We start from the raw sequence: 21,917 nt of genomic DNA on the forward strand, positions 1-21,917 counted from the left end.
CTCAAAGACCTGTTAGTCCGCCTTTAAAATGTTCACCCCCACTACATTTATTATCCTAAATTAGATGCACCTGTTTGAGGTCGGTAGCTGCATAAAGACACCTGTCCACCCCATACAATCAGTAAGAATCCAACTACTAACATGGCCAAGACCAAAGAGCTGTCCAAAGACACTAGAGACAAAATTGTACACCTCCACAAGGCTGGAAAGGGCTACGGGGAAATTGCCAAGCAGCTTGGTGAAAAAAGGTCCACTGTTGGAGCAATCATTAGAAAATGGAAGAAGCTAAACATGACTGTCAATCTCCCTCGGACTGGGGCTCCATGCAAGATCTCACCTCGTGGGGTCTCAATGATCCTAAGGAAGGTGAGAAATCAGCCCAGAACTACACGGGAGGAGCTGGTCAATGACCTGAAAAGAGCTGGGACCACTATTTCCAAGGTTACTGTTGGTAATACACTAAGACGTCATGGTTTGAAATCATGCATGGCACGGAAGGTTCCCCTGCTTAAACCAGCACATGTCCAGGCACGTCTTAAGTTTGCCAATGACCATTTGGATGATCCAGAGGAGTCATGGGAGAAAGTCATGTGGTCAGATGAGACCAAAATAGAACTTTTGGGTCATAATTCCACTAAACGTGTTTGGAGGAAGAAGAATGATGAGTACCATCGCAAGAACACCATCCCTACTGTGAAGCATGGGGGTGGTAGCATCATGCTTTGGGGGTGTTTTTCTGCACATGGGACAGGGCGACTGCACTGTATTAAGGAGAGGATGACCGGGGCCATGTATTGCGAGATTTTGGGGAACAACCTCCTTCCCTCAGTTAGAGCATTGAAGATGGGTCGAGGCTGGGTCTTCCAACATGACAATGACCCGAAGCACACAGCCAGGATAACCAAGGAGTGGCTCTGTAATAAGCATATCAAGGTTCTGGCATGGCCTAGCCAGTCTCCAGACCTAAACCCAATAAAAAAATCTTTGGAGGGAGCTCAAACTCCGTGTTTCTCAGCGACAGGCCAGAAACCTGACTGATCTAGAGAAGATCTGTGTGAAGGAGTGGGCCAAAATCCCCCCTGCAGTGTGTGCAAACCTGGTGAAAAACTACAGGAAACGTTTGACCTCTGTAATTGCAAACAAAGGCTACTGTACCAAATATTAACATTGACTTTCTCAGGTGTTCAAATACTTATTTGCAGCTGTATCATACAAATATATAGTTAAAAAATCATACATTGTGATTTCTGGGTTTTTTTTTTTAGATTATGTCTCTCACAGTGGACATGCACCTACGATGACAATTTCAGACCCCTCCATGATTTCTAAGTGGGAGAACTTGCAAAATAGCAGGGTGTTCAAATACTTATTTTCCTCACTGTATATGCATTGGTGTACAAATGCATAAACATTCGCTGAAAACACAGCAGTGACTAAAAACTTAATTGTTTACTGCTGCTGTTATTTGCTGCTTTTCGATTTAGTTTGTTCGCACCGTTTTAATTGACTCCATCACTATGTCATGAGCGAGGTGATTGCACAACCTGATGCGCACAAGTCACGACAGAACAGATCCAGTGCGACTGTCCCGATGTTACAAACAAACAGTTTACACAATAGCACTTTATTAAACTGTACCATTTTCACATGATGAGGATTATACAGTTTTTGCTCACCGTGCTGATGTTTCACCTTCATCCGTGACACCACTGTGTTTCATTGCGTGTGCTCATGCATCACTGTGGTATGCCACACAAGCGCCGCTTTGCAATAACTTGCAGGTACAGTTTTCCTTGTTGCGATTAATATAAAATGCTCACATGCCTTGGATGACTTGGGATGCACTTTTTCCTGCTGCCTGTTGACCCTGTACTGTCTGCCATTTTCACCATTCATTATTGATTTTATCGTTTAGTTGTAGCAGCTCTAATAAGAATAATATAATATAATATTCTGCATAGATATTTTATTTGCTTAAGCCCCTTATATATATATATATATATATATATATATATATATATATATATATATATATATATATATATATATATATATATATATATATATATATATATATATATATATACACACACACACAATATTTTGTGCTTAAGATAAAATAACATTTAAGAAAGAGTTATTTGCTGTTAGTTGCAAAACACCCGATCAACACTAGATTTTACACAAAAATCACATCAAAATATTTTTCTTAGTGTAAAAATATCTAATTCAACACAATTGTATGTTTCCATAACTGCAATAAACAGTTTCCGGTATTGAACTGACCTAGTAAATTCTTCATGACAGCCACGTTGTGCTCCCAGAGATTGCTGAAGGTATCCCATCGTGACTTGCCTTCTGGAAGCGGATTTTTCTTCATCCAGCCACCACACGCATAGCTGTAAAAGTCATTACATGGGTCCACTGAGTGGTCCAAAGCTCCCATTACAGCCGCTGCTACACTCACACATGGTTCAGTCAGACACAGCCCTGGGTGTGCTAAGGAACAAAATTTTTTTTTTAATTAGACTTTATTTAATTTACTTTGCAGCTTCATGCTTTTATAACATATATACGCTTTCTCCGTTAATCATGGAAACATGATCTTGAACAATGTTCTTGTTTTGTTTAAAAAAATTAAAAAGGTGTATATTTCTCAACCAAGGTCAACATCCAGCTTTTATATATAAAAAAAAATCTACTAAAATGTATTTAATATAGCATAAATAATATACATTTTTGACTTTTAATTTGTTCTTTAGTATGCTAGAAATATGTACACTTAAATAAATGTACTGTATCTCTGAACATAAAGCATACTTAACCTAAAGTATATTAATTAAAGTGTATTATTTAAAAAGACAATTGGAAAATTGGAAAATAAAAATTGCATAAAGAGGTACAAATCAATGTTGTTACTCAGCACAATAAAGCATTGGTCATCAGCTGACAGGGGAGAGGTTGTATCTTAAAGTGTAATTAACATAAGCTGTAATGGATATGAAGGTTTGATGAACCACAAATAATTTTTCCCCATCAATAGGTTAGAATATCTTATATTTATATAGGTTACAGACCAGAATGAAAACAAACATAAAAAAACTAGTACTGTATTTTATAGTCACATCCAATGACTCAAAGGCAACTTCATTCAGCCAGGCCTTTGGGGTCTCTTTTAAGAGATGAACACACTAATACACATGGAGGATGTCCTGACAACATGGCACTTGTATTTTCCAATAAAATGGTATATATCTAAAAGTCTGTATTTAGAATGGACAAAAATTTGTGGAAACCTGAACTTCAAATTAATACTTTTTTCCAGACTTTTTGAACATTTTATTCCATATGAAGTCCCATTTGCTGTTACAATAAGCTCAACTCTTCTGGATAGATGTCCCACTAGATTGTGGTATGTGATTGTGGACATTTGTTTAACATCCTCATTCACCCACAAGGGTGTTAGTAAACTCAGGTACTGATATACCGTGAGAAGACCTGGGGTGCAGTCATTAATATTCTAATTCATTCATCTTATTCTAATTAATTCATCTTATTCATTTCAATAGAGTTGAGTTCAGAACTTTATAGCAGGCCACTGAAGAACTTTATTTTCTATAAAAACCATAGCTAGCTTTGTGCACAAACACACCATCATGCTGCAACAGGTTTGAAGGAAAAATTCCACATCCAAGACATATACAATTGCGAGCCTTCATCTTTTTGGTAACAGTTTGGGGAAGAACTACATTGTTGGAAAAGTCAGGTTTCCCAATACTTTTGACCATATAATGCATGCTACCCCAACCATAACACAAACATGAATATAGCAAAAATTTGTGTTTGATTACTCCCTTGATCTATTGTGTTTTGATTAATGTGTCTCTGCTCTAATGTCTGGTAAAATAAAATTTTTATTGCACTCGAAAGACTGAGAATTGCTCTCAAATTAGCATGATTTTTTCTTACAAGGTTTCAAAAAAGTTAAGTAAAAGGTAATGTTTTAAATGTATAAAATAACTAGCATGAAAATAACTAGTCTTGTTTGTATGCAAATAGTAAAGAGAGCAAAAGAGAAGAAGAAAGATGCTGTCTCATTAGGTTTTATTGTGGACTGTGCAAGAAAAACACGGGGACTGACACACAACTTCAACCTAATCTACTGATAAAAACACAAGCAAGCAAGAAAGAGGGCCCAAAAGCAGCAAACGTAGGCAAACGAAAAGCACTTTGACTAGGGGAAAAGGAGGGGTGAACATTCTAGTCTGGGCACATTTTTCAGTCAGTTGTCACTTTATAATGCACTGGTTTGTCATGCTTCAATGAGTACAGATGGCTGAATAGGAGGAAATGGCATTTGCTGGTATGCTGCTCTGATAAAAAAAAAAAAAAAAACTTGACTGAAAGATAAATGGCATGTATTTTGTCCTACTTCAACTTTAAAACACACTTCCAAAAATCAGTTCCAATAACGCAGTTAAGAGAAAAACAGGAAAAACCATATTGAGGTTACATCTTAACTTTGCCTTGGCTGTTTGCTCAGGTGATCACAACATGGGTGGGTAATTTCGAAGAAGCAGCTTAACAGAGCAATTATTATTATGTGTGTTGTCGAACAGAGCAGAGAGGGCTCTTCAAAATAGCATTTCGAAAGCAATATTCTCTGGTGTGTGGGCTGTTCGAACCCTACCTGGGGACTTCTTTTTTAATGACTGAACGCCGTTTCTGTAATGACTGTAATGACTATTCTTATAAATGTTTTTTACAGTGAACGCTTATTGCGCACCACTCCACTTCCCCATTATAACTAATGTCAATGGGTTCTAATGGAGGTTGCCCTGGTTATCTTATAACTCAAGTTTCAGTTTCGGTATCAGTTTCCAAAATGGCAGGACTATCATGCCATCTACTGACTGGATTGCCATGTCCCAATGAGAGCTATATGATATATGAGCCTAATTAATTCCAATGCTAATTAAATACCAGCAGTGATAATATTTGCACTAATATTACATAATCGAAATAAAGAACACTTACACACTGCACAAATTTGAGTGTTTAAAGATGTTTAACTGCTTATTTCCCCAATAAACTAGAAATGTAGTAACAGAACATCTTCATCTTTCGGCTTCTCCCATTAGGGGTTGCTACAGCGGATCATCCTTCTCCATACCCCTTGTCCTACACATCTGCCTTTTTCACCCCAACCACCTGCATGTCTTAAATGTAATAACAGAACATGACTGACTAAATTAATAAGTTATTATTAAGCGGATGTTGGCAACAGCAATTTTAATTTTGGCAGCAATGTTGCTTTCCCTAAGAAAATTAGGATACACATTTCAAAGTAAACAGAGTGTCTTTTAGTGGAAATGTATGTTTAAATGCAGTTTTCTTCTTTTTGGGGTAACCAGACTTCTGGTCAAGGTATGTGCAGGTAAGACACAAGTATTTTGTATAAAGAAAAAGATATGAGCATAGCAGTAGTTGTTTTTTGTGACTCACTCTCTTTATAATGCAGACCCAATGTCAGGAGGCATATGAATAATGCCAGGGAGAGACCACAAACCACAACAAGAAGATTCTTCTCCACATGACTTCGCTCAGTCCAAAACCTGGAACCCAGTCTGTGTTCCAGCACCTGAAAACAAACAATGTTAAAGGCTTAGGTGGGAATTATACAGCAAATGTTTACTCACATTAATAAAGCACCTAATCAAGGACTGTACAACACAGTTGATCTTTAAGTAGACAAGCTTTATTTTCATGGATTTAATTTTTATCCTAGGCATTCGGTCCCTGTGTTAACACCAGTATGTTTCTTTGGCATGGTGTCCCAAGAGGGATCATCGTCACAAACAGTGCCATATGCCAAAGCACAGCTATATACCATTCTATTAATAGGCATCACCTGCAAATTGTTTCATTTTTTTCCTAAATTCTGGAAGACAATGGGGCCCATTTATCTTCTAGTAAAGTTGGGTGTATATGTTTGTGTCAAAACCAAAATGCCGGTTTTATCCATACTCATGTAAATGTTGGTAAATGCCAGTCAGCTGTAAAGTGCAAGGCACTATAATAAACTTTATTTTGTATAGCGCCTTTAAAAGAAAACACAGCACTATACAGCTCATTTGAATTTAGCGACACACCAAAACATTCAAGCTCAAATGACAACTACATTGCGAGAGGAAAATAATTTCTTTAAGGCAAAAGTGGAAGAAAATTGCGTACAATTTTCTTGATTACAGTTAGCTGGAGCTTTTCTTGCCTCTGATACATCAATGCAGAACTAATACCCTTTCTTGAAACTGCACAGACCAGCATGTCCCTAGTATTTCTTTTGTCTGAATTAAATGACAAGCCTTATTTCTTTTATTGTTATGATTTTTGTTGGCTTGTTTACTTTTTATTTGTATTATTATTATTTTTTTATGCCATTAATATAAAACAAATGGGTTTCAAAAAATGTAAATTAACTTTGTGCATCTAATTTAAGCTGTGTCATCTATATATACTGTAATCAATGTCATCTTTTCTAAAGCCTCTTAAATCAAGGGTTTCTTCTGGAAATACAGTGCCTTGCGAAAGTATTCGGCCCCCTTGAACTTTTGCCACATTTCAGGCTTCAAACATAAAGATATGAAACTGTAATTTTTTGTGAAGAATCAACAACAAGTGGGACACAATCATGAAGTGGAACGAAATTTATTGGATATTTCAAACTTTTTTAACAAATAAAAAACTGAAAAATTGGGCGTGCAAAATTATTCAGCCCCTTTGGATCATTCAAAGATCCTCACTGAACTTCTGGAGAGAGTTTGCTGCACTGAAAGTAAAGGGGCTGAATAATTTTGCACGCCCAATTTTTCAGTTTTTTATTTGTTAAAAAAGTTTGAAATATCCAATAAATTTTGTTCCACTTCATGATTGTGTCCCACTTGTTGTTGATTCTTCACAAAAAATTACAGTTTCATATCTTTATGTTTGAAGCCTGAAATGTGGCAAAAGCTCGCAAAGTTCAAGGGGGCCGAAAACTTTCGCAAGGCACTGTATTTACATAGAATCTCACCGGTTACATATGCTTGTCAGGACTGCTATAAATACCAAATATCTTGTGTAAATACTTACCCCAAAATTACAAAATAAATTTTTTGCAGCTTGATATATGAGAGCTAATCGCTGTAAATGAGAATTAATCTTAATATTAACACACAGATCCAAACACTGGCTTTCTGCTTAAAACCTGTGCTCAAGATCTTGCTTCAAATATCTGTACAACACCTGCTTCATACACTGGCCCAGCTTAGCGTAGCCCACAATTACATTTCCCATTAGCACAGGGAAAAGAATCCAAAACTCATCTTTGGACACCAAAAGCCTGTCTCGTGATTTATTGTCTGCTAGATATACAGCGTCTGATCTTAGTCTAATCTTACCCTTGATTTGGTGCCTTACCAGCATACACTGCCTTGGCCACAGCTAACATGCTCCAGGGCAAGTTCTGTCCAGAATCACACACCGTAAACAGATTTATTCTAATCAGTATCAGAAAAAAACAAACTTTCTCCATGGAAAAAAAAAATTTCTCGTTCTTGAAAATGGATTTTAGGAGCATGTAGTTTAGAACTAAAACTAGATTTTTCTAAAAACACATTTTGTCAATATATATATATACCTTTACAGCATTGTCTTAGAACATACATTTGGAGACTCATTCATCAGACTTTGAGCACAGTTCAACCAAACTTAAGATTTATGACAGATAAAAAAAAAAAAAAAAGAAAAAAAAAAAAAGAAATTTATTTGTATCCACACATGAATAATTGGCATGTTGATGAATGGCAATCATCCCCAATTACATGGTGCATGCACCACCTGATGTTGTCCCTGAACGCAATATAAATGGGGTCCAAAGAAGAAGATCGTTAAAAACTAATCCACAGATAATTACTCTGCTAGCAGGGAAGGCCAAACATGACAAAAGCTTTTTCAAATTAAGCAGGTGACATCTGTTTATAATCTAGCGTTTATCAGTTGAATAAATTTTTAAATAAGTTAGTCTTCTTACGTGCAAATTTTTTCTTTTACTATTTAAAAAATGATGTAAATGTTTTTACTTACAACACATATAGTATGCTCTGGACCAGTTGGTAAAATGTGGTTCACTAATTTGCATATAGTTTCTGGCCATTTGCAAGCACACATGTATAGCCTCTTCATAACTAAATCATATATCATACTGATGGATATCTTCTTCCTGGTGTTTCAGTTATTTGTTTATATAGGTGTTCCTCTAGTCTCAGGGCAACATCTCTTTCATGCCATGTCCATGTTCTGACATATGGCAAAATATTGTTATTTATGTTTAGTTTGCTCAAATACACCACCAGTTAAAAAATTTGGACACAGGTTAAATATATTTTTGCCTTACAAACATTTTAATGATCCTATACTTTATATGAGCAGGTGATTTTTGACTGGTAGTGTATGTTCAATTTACATCAGTAATTTAAAATATTTTGCAATATGACAAACAAAAAAGCTGGTGACGGTTATGTTGTGGCAGGCATTTTGATGAAATGGTGTGTTTTTATCATGGGACCCAATGCAAAAAAAAAAAAAAAAGGTGAATGATCACTTTTAACATTTCTTTTCTGGAGGGAATGGTATCTACCAAGATGACAATGCTTCATTCACAGAGCATCAATGTGAGGGTATGGAAATTATGTAAATCATATAATGTGGCCTTTACCCTGACCAGATTAAATGAGAGATTTTTAACCTCTCTTGTTAGACATTGTGGATGATTCTCAGCTCATCATCTCCTTTTCCCTCTAAGACATTTATGTTTCTAGACAGATCTCACCATGTCAGGACATCTTGTTATGGATGGCAGCTGAAACTAAATCCCAGCAAGACAGAGCTACTGTACGTGCTTGCAGATGTATCCCCTTGCCAAGATCTCAGATCGCTCCATCTGTCACTGCACTGTCACTCTACACAGGGAACTGTACTGTACTGTACCTGAACTAATACAGGCTTCCCCTTTGGATCTGGTCATTTCTATGCACAGAGGCCACTCAGGCTCTTGTTCACTGTCTTTGTCATTTTAAGGAATAGACAACTGATCCTGAACCTGATCCTGACAGGTTTGTCTCTGTGCGTCATCCAAGCCCTGCAAGTAATCCATAATCCCTTTTGAACTTCAAATGAAGACTAAAGACCTACTTCTTCACTTCAATTAGATTGTAATTTGTCTACAATTAAGAAATAATCTTTTCATAGTTTACTACTATTAGACTGATTTTTCGTTTAATCCTTGACCTAATGAACAAAGATGATGTTTTTTTTGTATACTGCTCTGGATAAAGGCATCTGCATTATGCTATTAATGTAACACTGAGCTAGAGACAGGATACCCTGGAAGAAATGGCAGTGCACTGCAGGCCACCAAGCAAGCAGACACTTCACACAGACTGTAACCTGAGCCCAGAACTGGGGACTCTGGAGCTATGAGAACGCAACACAATCCACTGTACTGCAGTGCTGCCATATTTGTATTTAGAAATTGGTAAATAATCTAATAATTAAATAAACTAATGAGTTTTTGATGAAGAATTAAAGTAAGAATGCTCTGCTCAAATGCTAATGTCAAAGCGTGTGATATACACAAAGTTTCCAGCTCATTAAATTTAATGGCACAGGAGCTCACCAAAGTCCATGGAGAGAACAATCAGTGTCACTGAAGCGCCCTAAATATTTGCTCGTCTGTGGTGTATTTATTTCTACAGTGAGCTCCAGCACATACTGTGGGTGGCTATTACAAGATTAGTAGGTGTGAGTAAAGATTCTAAATACCTATGAAATGCTAAGCTAAGACATTATCTAACTTTATCTCTCAGATGGTAAAAAAAGTTGACTCTTTAGAACATTGCTTCAACATATTGATATTTGTGGGAATTTGTTTATGCATAGCTCTCATAAGATCCTGCATAGGCATCTCAGCATTAGGGTTTGGACTTTGATTTTGCACTTTTTTAAAACATTATTTTTTATATTTATTCTTTATTTACAATTCAGATATTCTGTGTGTGCTTGTATTCATTGTTCTGTAACCCAGTTTTGATACAACCTAAATTGCTGGAGAGATCACCTCCTACTTGTCTCAAAATAATTCTGGTATAAAGTAGAGTTCACTGGAGTTTGAATGAGTGCAGGTTTCCCAGGCACCTGGCTGCAAAACAAGTCCAAATCATCACCACTCCACCATGTGACAGCTGATATAAGATAATTAATCGGAAACTTGTGCTGAAACCCAAAAATGTGCTGTGCATTAGAAACAAGCATTTCCAACCTGATGTCATTAGTCCAATGAATATTGTTCCACATATTGCAGTCTGTTAAAGTCTTTTTTTTATTGTGATGCCATGAGCATAAACATTTAATGTGCTTCCAGCAGCCTTTGGGTCACATGATGTAGTGCTTGGGCTTTCCTTTTATTCAGTATTTTTAAACATTCCTAGGAGGAACTTTCTTGAAGGATCTTGTATTGAAAACAATCTTTGTAGATGGCCTTGTAACCCTTCCCAAATTGATGAGAAGCAATAATTGAAATTGAAAAAAGAAATGAAATTGGTGGGTGTACTTTTGTTTGTCCCATACTATAAATCTTACTTTTTCATCTAAATGAATTGACTTGCATTAACACAATTTGTGTTTGTACAGCCAACATGATTTGATCACATACTTTCAACGGAATAAAATCTAAATGCATATTAACACAAACTCATGTTAAAAATTAAACTAATTAAATTAACACTTTAGTAATTTCCTCCAATTGGTGCCAACATTCCTGTCAACCATTATAACATAACTGAAACACAATTAAATAACCTTAACTCTCAAGAAGCTGTAAAGCGGTGTAAAATAAATAAAAGCAGAATGCAATGATTTGCAAATTTAATAAACGCATAATTTATTTACAATATGACATAGTAAAATATAAAATGTAAAAACTGAGGAAATATACTAACTTAAGGAAAAAGAATTTGATGGCCACAACAAATCTCAAAACAGTTTATGTATTTTATGTACTAAATCTAGCTAAAGACAAGATATTTAAAACCCACAATTGTCAACATAATTATACTCATTAGTGAGTCCTTAATATTAATAGCTGTACTTCTGACTGATTTACTGGCCAATCAAATCATCCAAATTGAATTTAATTTTATACAAATCTTAGTAACTCAAAAACAAGGGCATCTTAGAAGAAATAGATGTAAATCTTAACATTGAACAAACGGACAAGTATGTAAATATATACGTACAACGAACAAAGTAATATATGAACAGTTGTCTTAATTAAAAAATAAAAATAATAACAATCTGTGCAGACATAGACTATTGAATGTGTTTTACTGTTAATAGGGTCTCTGGCACAAAAAAAAAATCTGAGCTATCTATAAGATCAAACATATTAACCATCAAATACCTTTAAAATGTACAGAATAGAAAAAGTTTTCCTTACAAAAAAATGAATGTATGCAAACGTGCTTTAATGTATATTGAGATAGTACCAGTCCAGATTCAAACATTAGATAAACAGTAAATGAGAAGCAGGAAACGGTACAAATGAAAACACATCTCACCCACCTTTTGTTAGCATAATAGTTCTGATCAGAGATTGGACGTAATGAAATACAAATACTTTGTTACTGTACTTAAGTAGATTTTTCTGGTATCAGTACTTTAATTCACTATTTATTTTTCAGACTTTACTTTCCTTTCATTTATTTAAATTTGTACATAAATATCAGTACTTTCTACTTCTTACATTTTCAAACCAGGCTCGTTAATTTAGTTTTAATCTATTTGGTGACATGATTTAATATTATTTTGTTTTCTGCACATCAACCTATGTCTTGTCATTGCGTGGCTTTTCCATCTTCCATTCGTGTATACTTTCATGGCTGTCATGCACCACAGACTATGAAGCTACTGTAACAATGAGCAAGGCAGAAGGCAACAAAAATGATGGGGTTAACATGGATGAGACAGAGAGTCAGCGATGTAAACATGACAGAGCACAGAGACATTCCTGATCACTTGATCATCATCATCATCATCATCATCATCATCATCTTAGCTCTGCTTGTATTCTATATGGTGGATGTTCAGCCTGGATACATTCATAAGATAACAAAGTTTGAAATTTATTTGTAATAATAGATTAATATGATGTGAGGTCCAATTACGGCCGTGACATTAAAATAAGTAGTAATGGCTTAAGTACATGTCAGAGCCCAAACTTCTTTACTTTAACTTGAGTGAAAAAGTGTAGTCAGTACTTAAACCTTTACCAGAGTCTTTTAAAACATAAGTATCTGTATTTTGTCATCTGCAATTTCAAGTAACTACTTGAGTGAAGGATGTGTGTACGTTTTCCATCTCTGGCTCTGATGATAGCTAGCTGTGATGATACAAGCTGCCTTGGTCAGAAGCCTACGTTGGCACTGACAGATTATAGTGATGGATTTTTGCTCTCATCCACATTCACAGTGTGAATTTAGATGCGCATAGATTGGTTTCTGAAAGCTGTGTGATCCTAAAAAGTCACATTATGATTTGACAAATGCATGACAAATGAACTGATGTGTTTTGAAATTTTGAAACAAGAAGTGCAGAATATTCTTTTGAAAGGTAGTAAGGAACATTTAAAAGTATGGTGTGAACAAATAACTTTACTACATAACTACTCAAGCTACAAAATTTCTGAGCTTCATAATTACATAACAATAGATAAAAGAGAACTCTTACCTGCACGCTTGGAGACTGATACACTCTGTCAGGGGTGGTGTCTATCAGTTCCTCTTCGTCCGAGGTAGCTCGCTTGTAGGATGACATCTGAAAGGTTACATGGAGTAATGATTCCCTCAGTGCTTCCATAATGAAAGCAGTTCACTGTGTGTGTGTGTGTGTGTGTGTGTGTGTGTGTGTGTGTGTGTGTGTGTGTGCGCGTGCGCTTGTGTGCGTGTGTCTATTTTAGCCGATGTAGATTGTAAGAAGTCTTGGGATAGAGGTTCTCCTAGGCTCCATTAGGAAGATTTCAGATAAAGACTTTTCCTGTAACAAACTCGAGCAATCTGTCTTCACCATGTGAGAGTGTTGGGTTGCTTCCTTCACCTCCCCCACCTTGTGATTTCTCTTCCTTTGAGCCCAAAGAGTCACCTTTTCTCCCCCACAGTTTAGAAACTCTCACGTCTAACCTCCAAAACACTGTCAGATTTGCACCTGAGCTTTAAGCATGATATCCTTTATCATGTGCTGTTCAACAATTCTTTGACTTTAACTGCCTCCCAGTAAGCACTGATAATCCATATAGGGCAAGGCACTCACAAAAAACAAAAAGGTGAGAACTTGATCAAATTGTGTGTGTGTGTGTGTGTGTGTGTGTGTGTGTGTGTGTGTGTGTGTGTGTGTGTGTGTGTATGTGTGTGTGTGTATATGCGTGAGTGTGTGTGTGTGTGTGTGTGTATGCGTGTGTGTGTGTGTGTGTGTGTGTGTGGGTGTGGGTGTGTGTGAGTGTGTGTGTGTGTGTGTGTGTGTGTGTGTGTGTGTGTGTGTGTGTGTATGTTAAAAAATAAGGGTGTGTGAGTATGCGTTGTTCAGAAATGTCTGACAGAGAGAAAGAGGAAGAGGAAGAGAGAGAGAGAGAGAGAGAGAGAGAGAGAGAGAGAGAGAGAGAGAGAGAGAGAGAGCACATGCATTCCATAATGTGGTTTCATTTAGATCAGGGAGGGAACTTTTAGAGGTTTATCTCCACCCAATGTTTCCTGCCCCTAAGACATTCCAGGCCAAGGGGCGGGTTTGTTTTCTTTTTTTAAACAAGGACACTCCCACTCCAAAGTCCTGTTGTTACTGTCACCTAATAGGTTGGTTTGATAAACCCATGCTACCCTGACACATTCAATAAACAATCAATAAAAACACATTTCATTTATAGCAAACACATGCATTAGACGTTTAAGACACTCAAGCACATTAAATCAATCAGTTTCATCAAAAAGCGGAATAGAAAATTATATAAAGCTAAAGACTTTATTTGCAGCACTTGTTCGATCACATTTTTACTTTTAAATACAGGACTTCAGCTCTACTTGTATGTAGTAAAATCTAAAACAATAAAACAGAATTTGTGTAAGCAAGGTATAGCACTTTTTTCATCTTTATATTCTTATCAAATTCACAAAATATCTGGTTTCTCTCTTACGCTGCCAGTTTTTCTGTGGCAGGTATTCCCTGAAGTCCAGGACTCTGTAGTCTCGATGCCACTCAAGTTTCTTTTTAACAGTACTAATAAAAAAACCTCAGCCAGTTAAAACCTTGACCACAGCCCCATCCTTAGTCACAGAAACTGCTATGTTTTGTTCAAAATCTTAATTCGAAAAGATCCAAGCCCAGACCACTACTGATAAGCATTTGGTTTATTCAGCGTGGCATTGCCCAAATCAACTTCTTATGACGTAAAAGAGGTAAGACATGGCCCTTGTGTGGGTTGATATGTGCGTAGAGAGAGAAAAGGTGGTGTGAGTTGAGAAAAACTGACAAAAAAAGCTGACTTTTGACAACTCATTGGGAGACAGTGACCTCTAAGGAATTGGCAAATTGTGTTACTGCTTCAAAAGATAACATCAAACTCTAAGATGGCCGGCACAGTGGTACAGAGTGTACTGTTGCCTTCTCACAGCTAATTTATTCTTGAAGCTGAATTGTCAAACCCGGTTGCCAAGGCAGTGCCAACTTCCTGTCTAAAGTACCCATAGGCTTAGAAACCTTTACATTCTTTGCATGTACAACAGCTTACAGTATTCACTGGTACAAACTCTTTCTTATCAAGCCCCCAGGCAGAAAGGCAAATACATTCTGGGCAAAGATGATAAATGCATCGCTCAAATAAAACAGGAATGTCATCTTTACTTTGCTAGACAGCCAAAACTATCTATAAAGGGTGGTTCCACCTTGCCTCAAAACCAGGTGTATCCTGCTGCATGCTCCGGAAACATTACCATCTGTGGAGCTGCCTGGAAACTAGAGGATAAGTAGGGGTCAGACGAACAACAATCCAGAGGTTTGATTCCATCAGCAATGCAGATGCACCCATGTCATTTCCCACAGCCTTTATATTAAAACCTTCACGGTGGGTTTGGTAAATATGTGTGCTTAACTTTTACAGTGATTAAACATTTAAAGGATTCAATATTTAACCATTTGTTCACTGATACCACATCATTACCAAACAAATGCTTAATCAGTAGTCACACTATACAAGTCAGGGACACAGTGGATCTCCCTATTTTCCAATCCGGACATACTCTCTTTCCAGGGTAATGTTTTGTTCCTGTATGTGGGACATCAAATTTATGTTCTTCCAATACCATGATAATCTCACTGTGTTAAATTGTACTTCAATGACCAAACATCAGTTATTAAACACTATATATATATATATATATATATATATATATATATATATATATATATATATATATATATATATATATATATATATATATTTATATATGTTAAGTGACATCCAAAATTTGATCCACCTTTGCTTTACCCAAATGAAGAACTTTGCCTGCTAATGTGCTTAATCTGCTTGTAGGTCCCAAGACTTAAAGGGTTTCTACACATGCACAATATAGTAATCATACTCAGGTCAGTGTATCATTAATAGGCTGGAATTGCCTCAGAGTGAAATTGGTCCTACTCTGGTTCCAATCAACGGGTGTTTGATTGGAATGGTTTGGCATGGTTTCATTGCAGTAAGTAAATAATTTGACTCTGAATTGGTTAAAATGCAGGAAGCAAACCAAACATGCCATGTATTTTTTATTTGTTTTTTTATAGTGCTAAAATATAAATAATACTAATTTTTAAAGCACTGGCTCTTTGTTCTTCATTCTTAGTTGATTTTTATGATTTGTATGTGCACAGACTACAGGTTAGTTTGAATTTGTTCATTGCTGTATTTTTGACCAATCAATACAAGGTATTTTCAGCTGTGTACACCTTCATTTTTCACTTAATTAAGTGCAAAAGTAAAACAAATAATAGTAAATGAAGTTAAACAATTCTCTCTGCTTTAGACTAGACAGCTACATTTCTAGCCAACCAAATTTATTTATGACCACCATTCTAGAGGTTATCATAACTGCTTTAATGTTTAAATATGTACAAATGTAAATACTTTGGCATACCTGAAAAGAGAGGCCATCAATAAAAATAAGATATCTGAAAACATTAATTTATAAATAACCTCCATTGCCTTTATATAATTTGATTCAATTTAAATGTATTTTTATTTGTAAAGTGCTTTTAACAATGAGCAGCTTGACAGAGATATAGAGGTGTTATAAAATAATAAGATGTTCTTTAAAAGTGTAAGTTTGTCCCTTTTGAGCAAGCCAGTGGCGACTATAACAAGGTAAAAACTCCCCGAGATGGCATAAGAAAGAAATCTTGAGAGGAACCAGACTCAAGAGGGAACCGATGCTCATCTGGGTGGCACCGAATGTCCATTTATTACAGATAAACGATGTCGAGGTGTGCACTGATGATGATCAGATGCAAACTGTAGTCCTGAGTCAGTGTAGGAGACTGTCAGTCCAAATCCATCCTCAAAGCTCCTGTTATATAATCTGGATTGATTTCCATTATTTTGCACTTATTAATAAAAAACATATTTAAGTTCTAACAAACACTTAGCCTGTTGTGATGTTAAATACTAGTTGTTTTGCATTCTTGTTTATCTGATTTTAGCTCCAGCTTTGAAATTGCAAAGAATTTGGTTTTGCCCCCGCTCTTTACTGTTAGCTTTCCTAACCTTTTGCACATTTCTGGTTATGCATACCTATAAAATATCTGCTAAAATCGTATGCCTATGTGTCTTGTTTGCTTTTATATCTTCTAATAAAGCCCAAACTGTGCTGGCATCCAAACAAAACTTTTTATCAAGGTTTGAAAAAAAAAAAAATACAATTATTGCAACGATTATGTTATATAACAAGATATGGTTGTTGAACAATAACAATTTCTTTTTTCTGCATTATATGGTTTATTCAAAATATTTAAAAAAGTGTTACACATAACACATAACATACACATTGTTGTTGTATGTAGCACCAGGGTTCTAGAGGAACGTTGTTACATATCACTGTGTACTGCGTCAGCTATATATGGTTGAAATGACAATAAAAGATTCTTGACTTGACTTTATAAGATTAAACCAAGTTTGGCTCAACCTTTATTTTTTCCAAATCAGTATCAATTAACACCTATTAGATAGATTACAGTCGCCACCGGCTTGCTCATCCGGGACAAAATTACTTATAAAGAACATTCACTTTTAATCACCACATGTAATTGTTTCTTTAAATGACAAATAATAAATGCTCTTTATAATTAGTTCTCTCTCTTTTGTAGCCAGAATAAGCTCCAGAATCCTAGCTCATCCGACTTAAACCTGGCACATGCACTGAATCTTTACTAGAATTATACAAAACCTGAAAAAGAGGTAATGTATTAGATATGGTTTTACCAAGAGTGTGATTATAAATCTTAAAAACAATACAAAACACCAGAGAGTGAGAACTAACATGAACCGGAATGTAAGATTATGAGTAATGTGCTTTCTACAGTCTTATACAGTCAGTTGACGTTATGAAACCAGGAGCTATTGAGCAACTCATAAAATATCTTAACATTTGAGATCATCACAGATCCAACACCAGCTTCTCCACGCCAGAGCCTTTAAACACTCAAAGAGGTCCAATGTCCAAACTCTACATGAAGCGAAATCCAAAAGTAATAACATAAGCTGGAAGTTTCACATTTCATTAAAACACTACCAGAAGTTATCTACTTTAGGGAAAAGTCAACAGGAATAAAGTGCATGTGCATATTGTGAAATTATGACACAATCTGCAATCCTCTGCACAAGTTCTTTGAATATCTAAGAAAAAAAAATACAAAATACTGGCCAAAACACTGTCTTCTCTGTAGAATTTGGCCACAGCAAAACAAACTTATGATGGACACTTGACGGCCATAAGGAAAATATCAAATTAGTAATAAATGTGTGTGCCACTGTGGCTGGTGTGTTACATCCTGGAATAACTGGATTTAGTTACTGCCATTCAACAAGGCAGCAAACCACAAGCATGCAACAGTAATTCATTAGTTATCTTGTAAATCGGCTGGTGGCACACAATCATCCATCCACCATGGGTGTCTGCATTAATAATTAAGTCAATGGAAAGTCCCCATAAGTATAAAGAAAACTAGCATGAGTTTTTTTTTAGCACCAAGTATATTAGTCCATGGTACTAGTTGTGCTAGGAGTTTAGTGGTTTGGAGGTTTTGGCCTCCTGTTCATGAAGTATAAACACAATGAACAATTTGCTGCTATTAGATAAAGAAAATTCTCTTCTTCTCTCCTAAATAAACTCAGGAATGCAATGACTGCCACAAGCAATAAAGATACCATTCAGCCAGCTTCACTAATATTCCTTTGCGCTGAAGTCAAAACTACCAGAGAACAAAGTGAACTGAAAAATAAGAAAAAATATCTAGCAAGGTCAATATTAACAGTAATACGAGCCTGAAAAAATGTTTTGTTAATAAAAAAACAAAAAACACACAACGAAGATTACCAAACACTGGGAAAGAAAATACATTTTCCAGTCAATGTTGAATGAAAAACACTTTCCAGCTCTCACACAGTGGGAAAGTGGCCAGAATCACTGTGTGACCTGATAGTGGTAAGTGATAGAGTGCTTCAGCCCGGGGGCATTGACAGGGGTAAGGATTTTTTTTTTCACTACAAAAAAACATTAGTGCACTGTTTCCAGTTTTGCTTTATGTTGCAGTCTCAGTGTAATCAGTGACATTATAGATTGTACAATTTTTTATTGTCATATGTTATGCCCAAATTTACATGGCCTCTGACTATATGTGTTTTATTGAAAAATATGCTACAATAAATGCTTCGATGAATTTTTTGACCTTATGCTACGAACATGAATAAATAAATAATAAAAGTCTGTGTAGGCTGGGCTTGACTCAGGGGCACTACATCTTATCTTCTGTCTAGGAATGATGCAAATGTTCTCTGCTCAACACATCCAACTGGGACAAATTCAATAGAACAAAACTGACTAAGTTAACACTTATCATTCCAGAGAAAAAGTTACAGAAGTTAATGGTTAATAGTTTCTTACACTGCCATTATATATATATATATATATATATATATATATATATATATATATATATATATATATATATATATATATATATATATATATATAAATAAGAAAGAGTATATAGCACATGCACTAAAAGTAAACATTACCCTATAATTCAGAGGCAAACACAATATACAAAATATAAAGTACATGTGGGGAAAAAATTATTACAGTTCCACTTTAAGTGAACATGATGCAGTGGATTGCAGGTGTACCCCAAGGCTATATTACAGAAGGCACGTTTTATCTTGTTCACAATATCAGGACACTGCCATCATGCCTTTTATTTAGCTTATCTTTGCTCAAGTAAGTTATTTAGAAATAGAATTAGAAAGTTCTTTACCACTATTTTAAAAAAGAGGGAAAGAGAAAAAAGATGGACTCTTACCATTATGATATTTGTCTTTCACTTCATGCAATTCTTCACTTGGATTTCATTAAATTATTGAAGTTAATGGTTAATAGTTTCTTACACTGCCATTATATATATATATATATATATATATATATATAAACATACTTATACCTGTTGTAATATGGAGTTTTATGGAAGGTATCAACTCTTTATTTAACAACAAGAAAAACTTCATAAACCTGTATGTCACATGTAAACTGTGACAACAGTTTGAACAATCATCAGCACACATGCAGGGCTTGTACTGGGAACTGTGTGAAAAGCACTGACTATATCATTTCATGATACCAGAACAAAACATTAAGAAAGCATAAAGTTACCCTTCCTTGTGAATGTCTATTTCAGTTACTGCATACAACAAAAAGTAACACAAGAGTGATCAGATTTGACCCTTTTCTGAGTTAAGGCTTGAGATACAACATATTGTTTATCATGTGAGGCGGATCATGCCAGCTGTCTGCTGTTGGCCTTAACATGTCTCTCCCTCTCCCTCTCCCTCTCTCTCTCTCTCTCTCTCTCTCTCTCTCTCTCTCTCTTTCTCTCTCTCTCTCTTTCAGTGTGCGTAAATGATTAACCCCTGCTCTGACACTGTACAGCCACACTACCTTTAAAAAAGCTATGCATGACAAATGGAAATGATTTAGGATCATACAGAAATAAAGGAAAAATGATCTATGTAATTTTACTGTGAAGGATTACAGTTTTGGAAAATAAAATAAGAACACATATATTAAAATATAATGCAGCAAGCTTGTGTAATTATTTAGAAGTACAAATAAAACAAAGATATCATATTATCTTTGCTGTTTGGTGGTGGTACCGTAAACATCCTTTGTACGTGTAGTGTGCATGCTCACTTATAAGGTGCTTATGGAACATTAGTTTTAGATGAAAAAGTCCAGTTACATGCAAAAATGTTTTGCAGATATTTAAAGAAAGAGACATATTCACTAACACATTGTCAATAGCTGCTTATTCTGTTCAGGTTTGGTGTGAATCTGGAACCTATCCCAGTATCACTGTGCACAACAAGGGGAACAGAGCCAAGATGGGATGCCAGTCCATGACGGGGCAAGATGAACACATGCACACACAGACACACAAATTATTTAGCCAGGGTCCCTGCCGACATGCTTTTGGGAGGTGGAAGTAAACTGAAGAACCTGGTGGAAATCCACCATGAGACCGAGAGAAAATGCACATAAATCCGCCCAAGATACAGACAAAATGTGCAATGTACAAGATGTTCACACCTTGGCGAAAGGTACACTTTAGTCCCTCTAATTCTGTGTATTTTATCACTTTATTTATTATGTAATTTGTTCTTTTCTTGGGTCAGCAACACCAGTATATATCCGATATAACAGAAATATGAAAAAGGTCCAGCACCAATAGTAATCACCTTTTCTAATGTTTTATTCTTGAGTCAACATAAAACTCTGCCGTACAAATAAGAGTATATAGCACATGCACTAAAAGTAAACATTACCCTATAATTCAGAGGCAAACACAATATACAAAATATAAAGTACATGTGGGGAAAAAATTATTACAGTTCCACTTTAAGTGAACATGATGCAGTGGATTGCAGGTGTACCCCAAGGCTATATTACAGAAGGCACGTTTTATCTTGTTCACAATATCAGGACACTGCCATTATGCCTTTTATTTAGCTTATCTTTGCTCAAGTAAGTTATTTAGAAATAGAATTAGAAAGTTCTTTACCACTATTTTAAAAAAGAGGGAAAGAGAAAAAAGATGGACTCTTACCATTATGATATTTGTCTTTCACTTCATGCAATTCTTCACTTGGATTTCATTAAATTATTCTGGATATCATGAGCGATTACTAATAGAACACAAACACACAAACACACACTGCTCCGATTGCTGAACTGTCTTGCTTGCTTTCTGAGCTGTTTATTATAGTAACTTTTTTCAACCAATCGCATTTAGCCGGAGCTCCGCTGCACTTCCGACCAATCAGGAAACACCTTTTGGAAAGAGGCGGGGCTTTCAGAGCTAAGACCACGTGCTCGGGTGATGTTGAATCATGTTGCCTTTGCAGTGTTCAATAAAAAAACCAAAAGCTGAAAGCAGCGTACATTCAGTTATTATCCTGAGAATAAACTGAACACATGCAGACCATGTGTGCAACGCGGAATCCATACATTAAGATTGGTTTGCTT

At 35.8% G+C, this 21,917-nt stretch overlaps 1 protein-coding gene across 4 annotated transcripts in view; it reads right to left on the minus strand.

Moving 5' to 3' along the window:
* Positions 1–21,656, minus strand: part of ece1 (endothelin converting enzyme 1) — a 39,841-nt gene extending 18,185 nt beyond the window's left edge. For 2 of the 4 annotated variants that reach the window (XR_014532239.1, XM_083534113.1), the window contains exons 1-3: positions 12,823–13,188; positions 5,506–5,641; positions 2,287–2,499 (exon numbers count right to left, since the gene is read on the minus strand). Coding sequence is in view for 2 of the 4 variants with exons in the window: in XM_083534113.1 (XP_083390239.1) it covers positions 2,287–2,499; positions 5,506–5,641; positions 12,823–12,951 (478 nt within the window). In the remaining 2 variants the exon portion in view is untranslated. Of the gene's footprint in view, positions 1–2,286; positions 2,500–5,505; positions 5,642–12,822; positions 13,189–21,498 lie in introns of those variants that run through there. The other 2 variants (XR_014532238.1, XM_083534114.1) reach the window with 2 other exon arrangements.
* Between the last annotated feature and the right edge of the window lie 261 nt (positions 21,657–21,917).

This window comes from Silurus aristotelis (assembly GCF_946808225.1).
Source record: "Silurus aristotelis genome assembly, chromosome: 28".
Lineage (NCBI taxonomy): Eukaryota > Metazoa > Chordata > Actinopteri > Siluriformes > Siluridae > Silurus > Silurus aristotelis.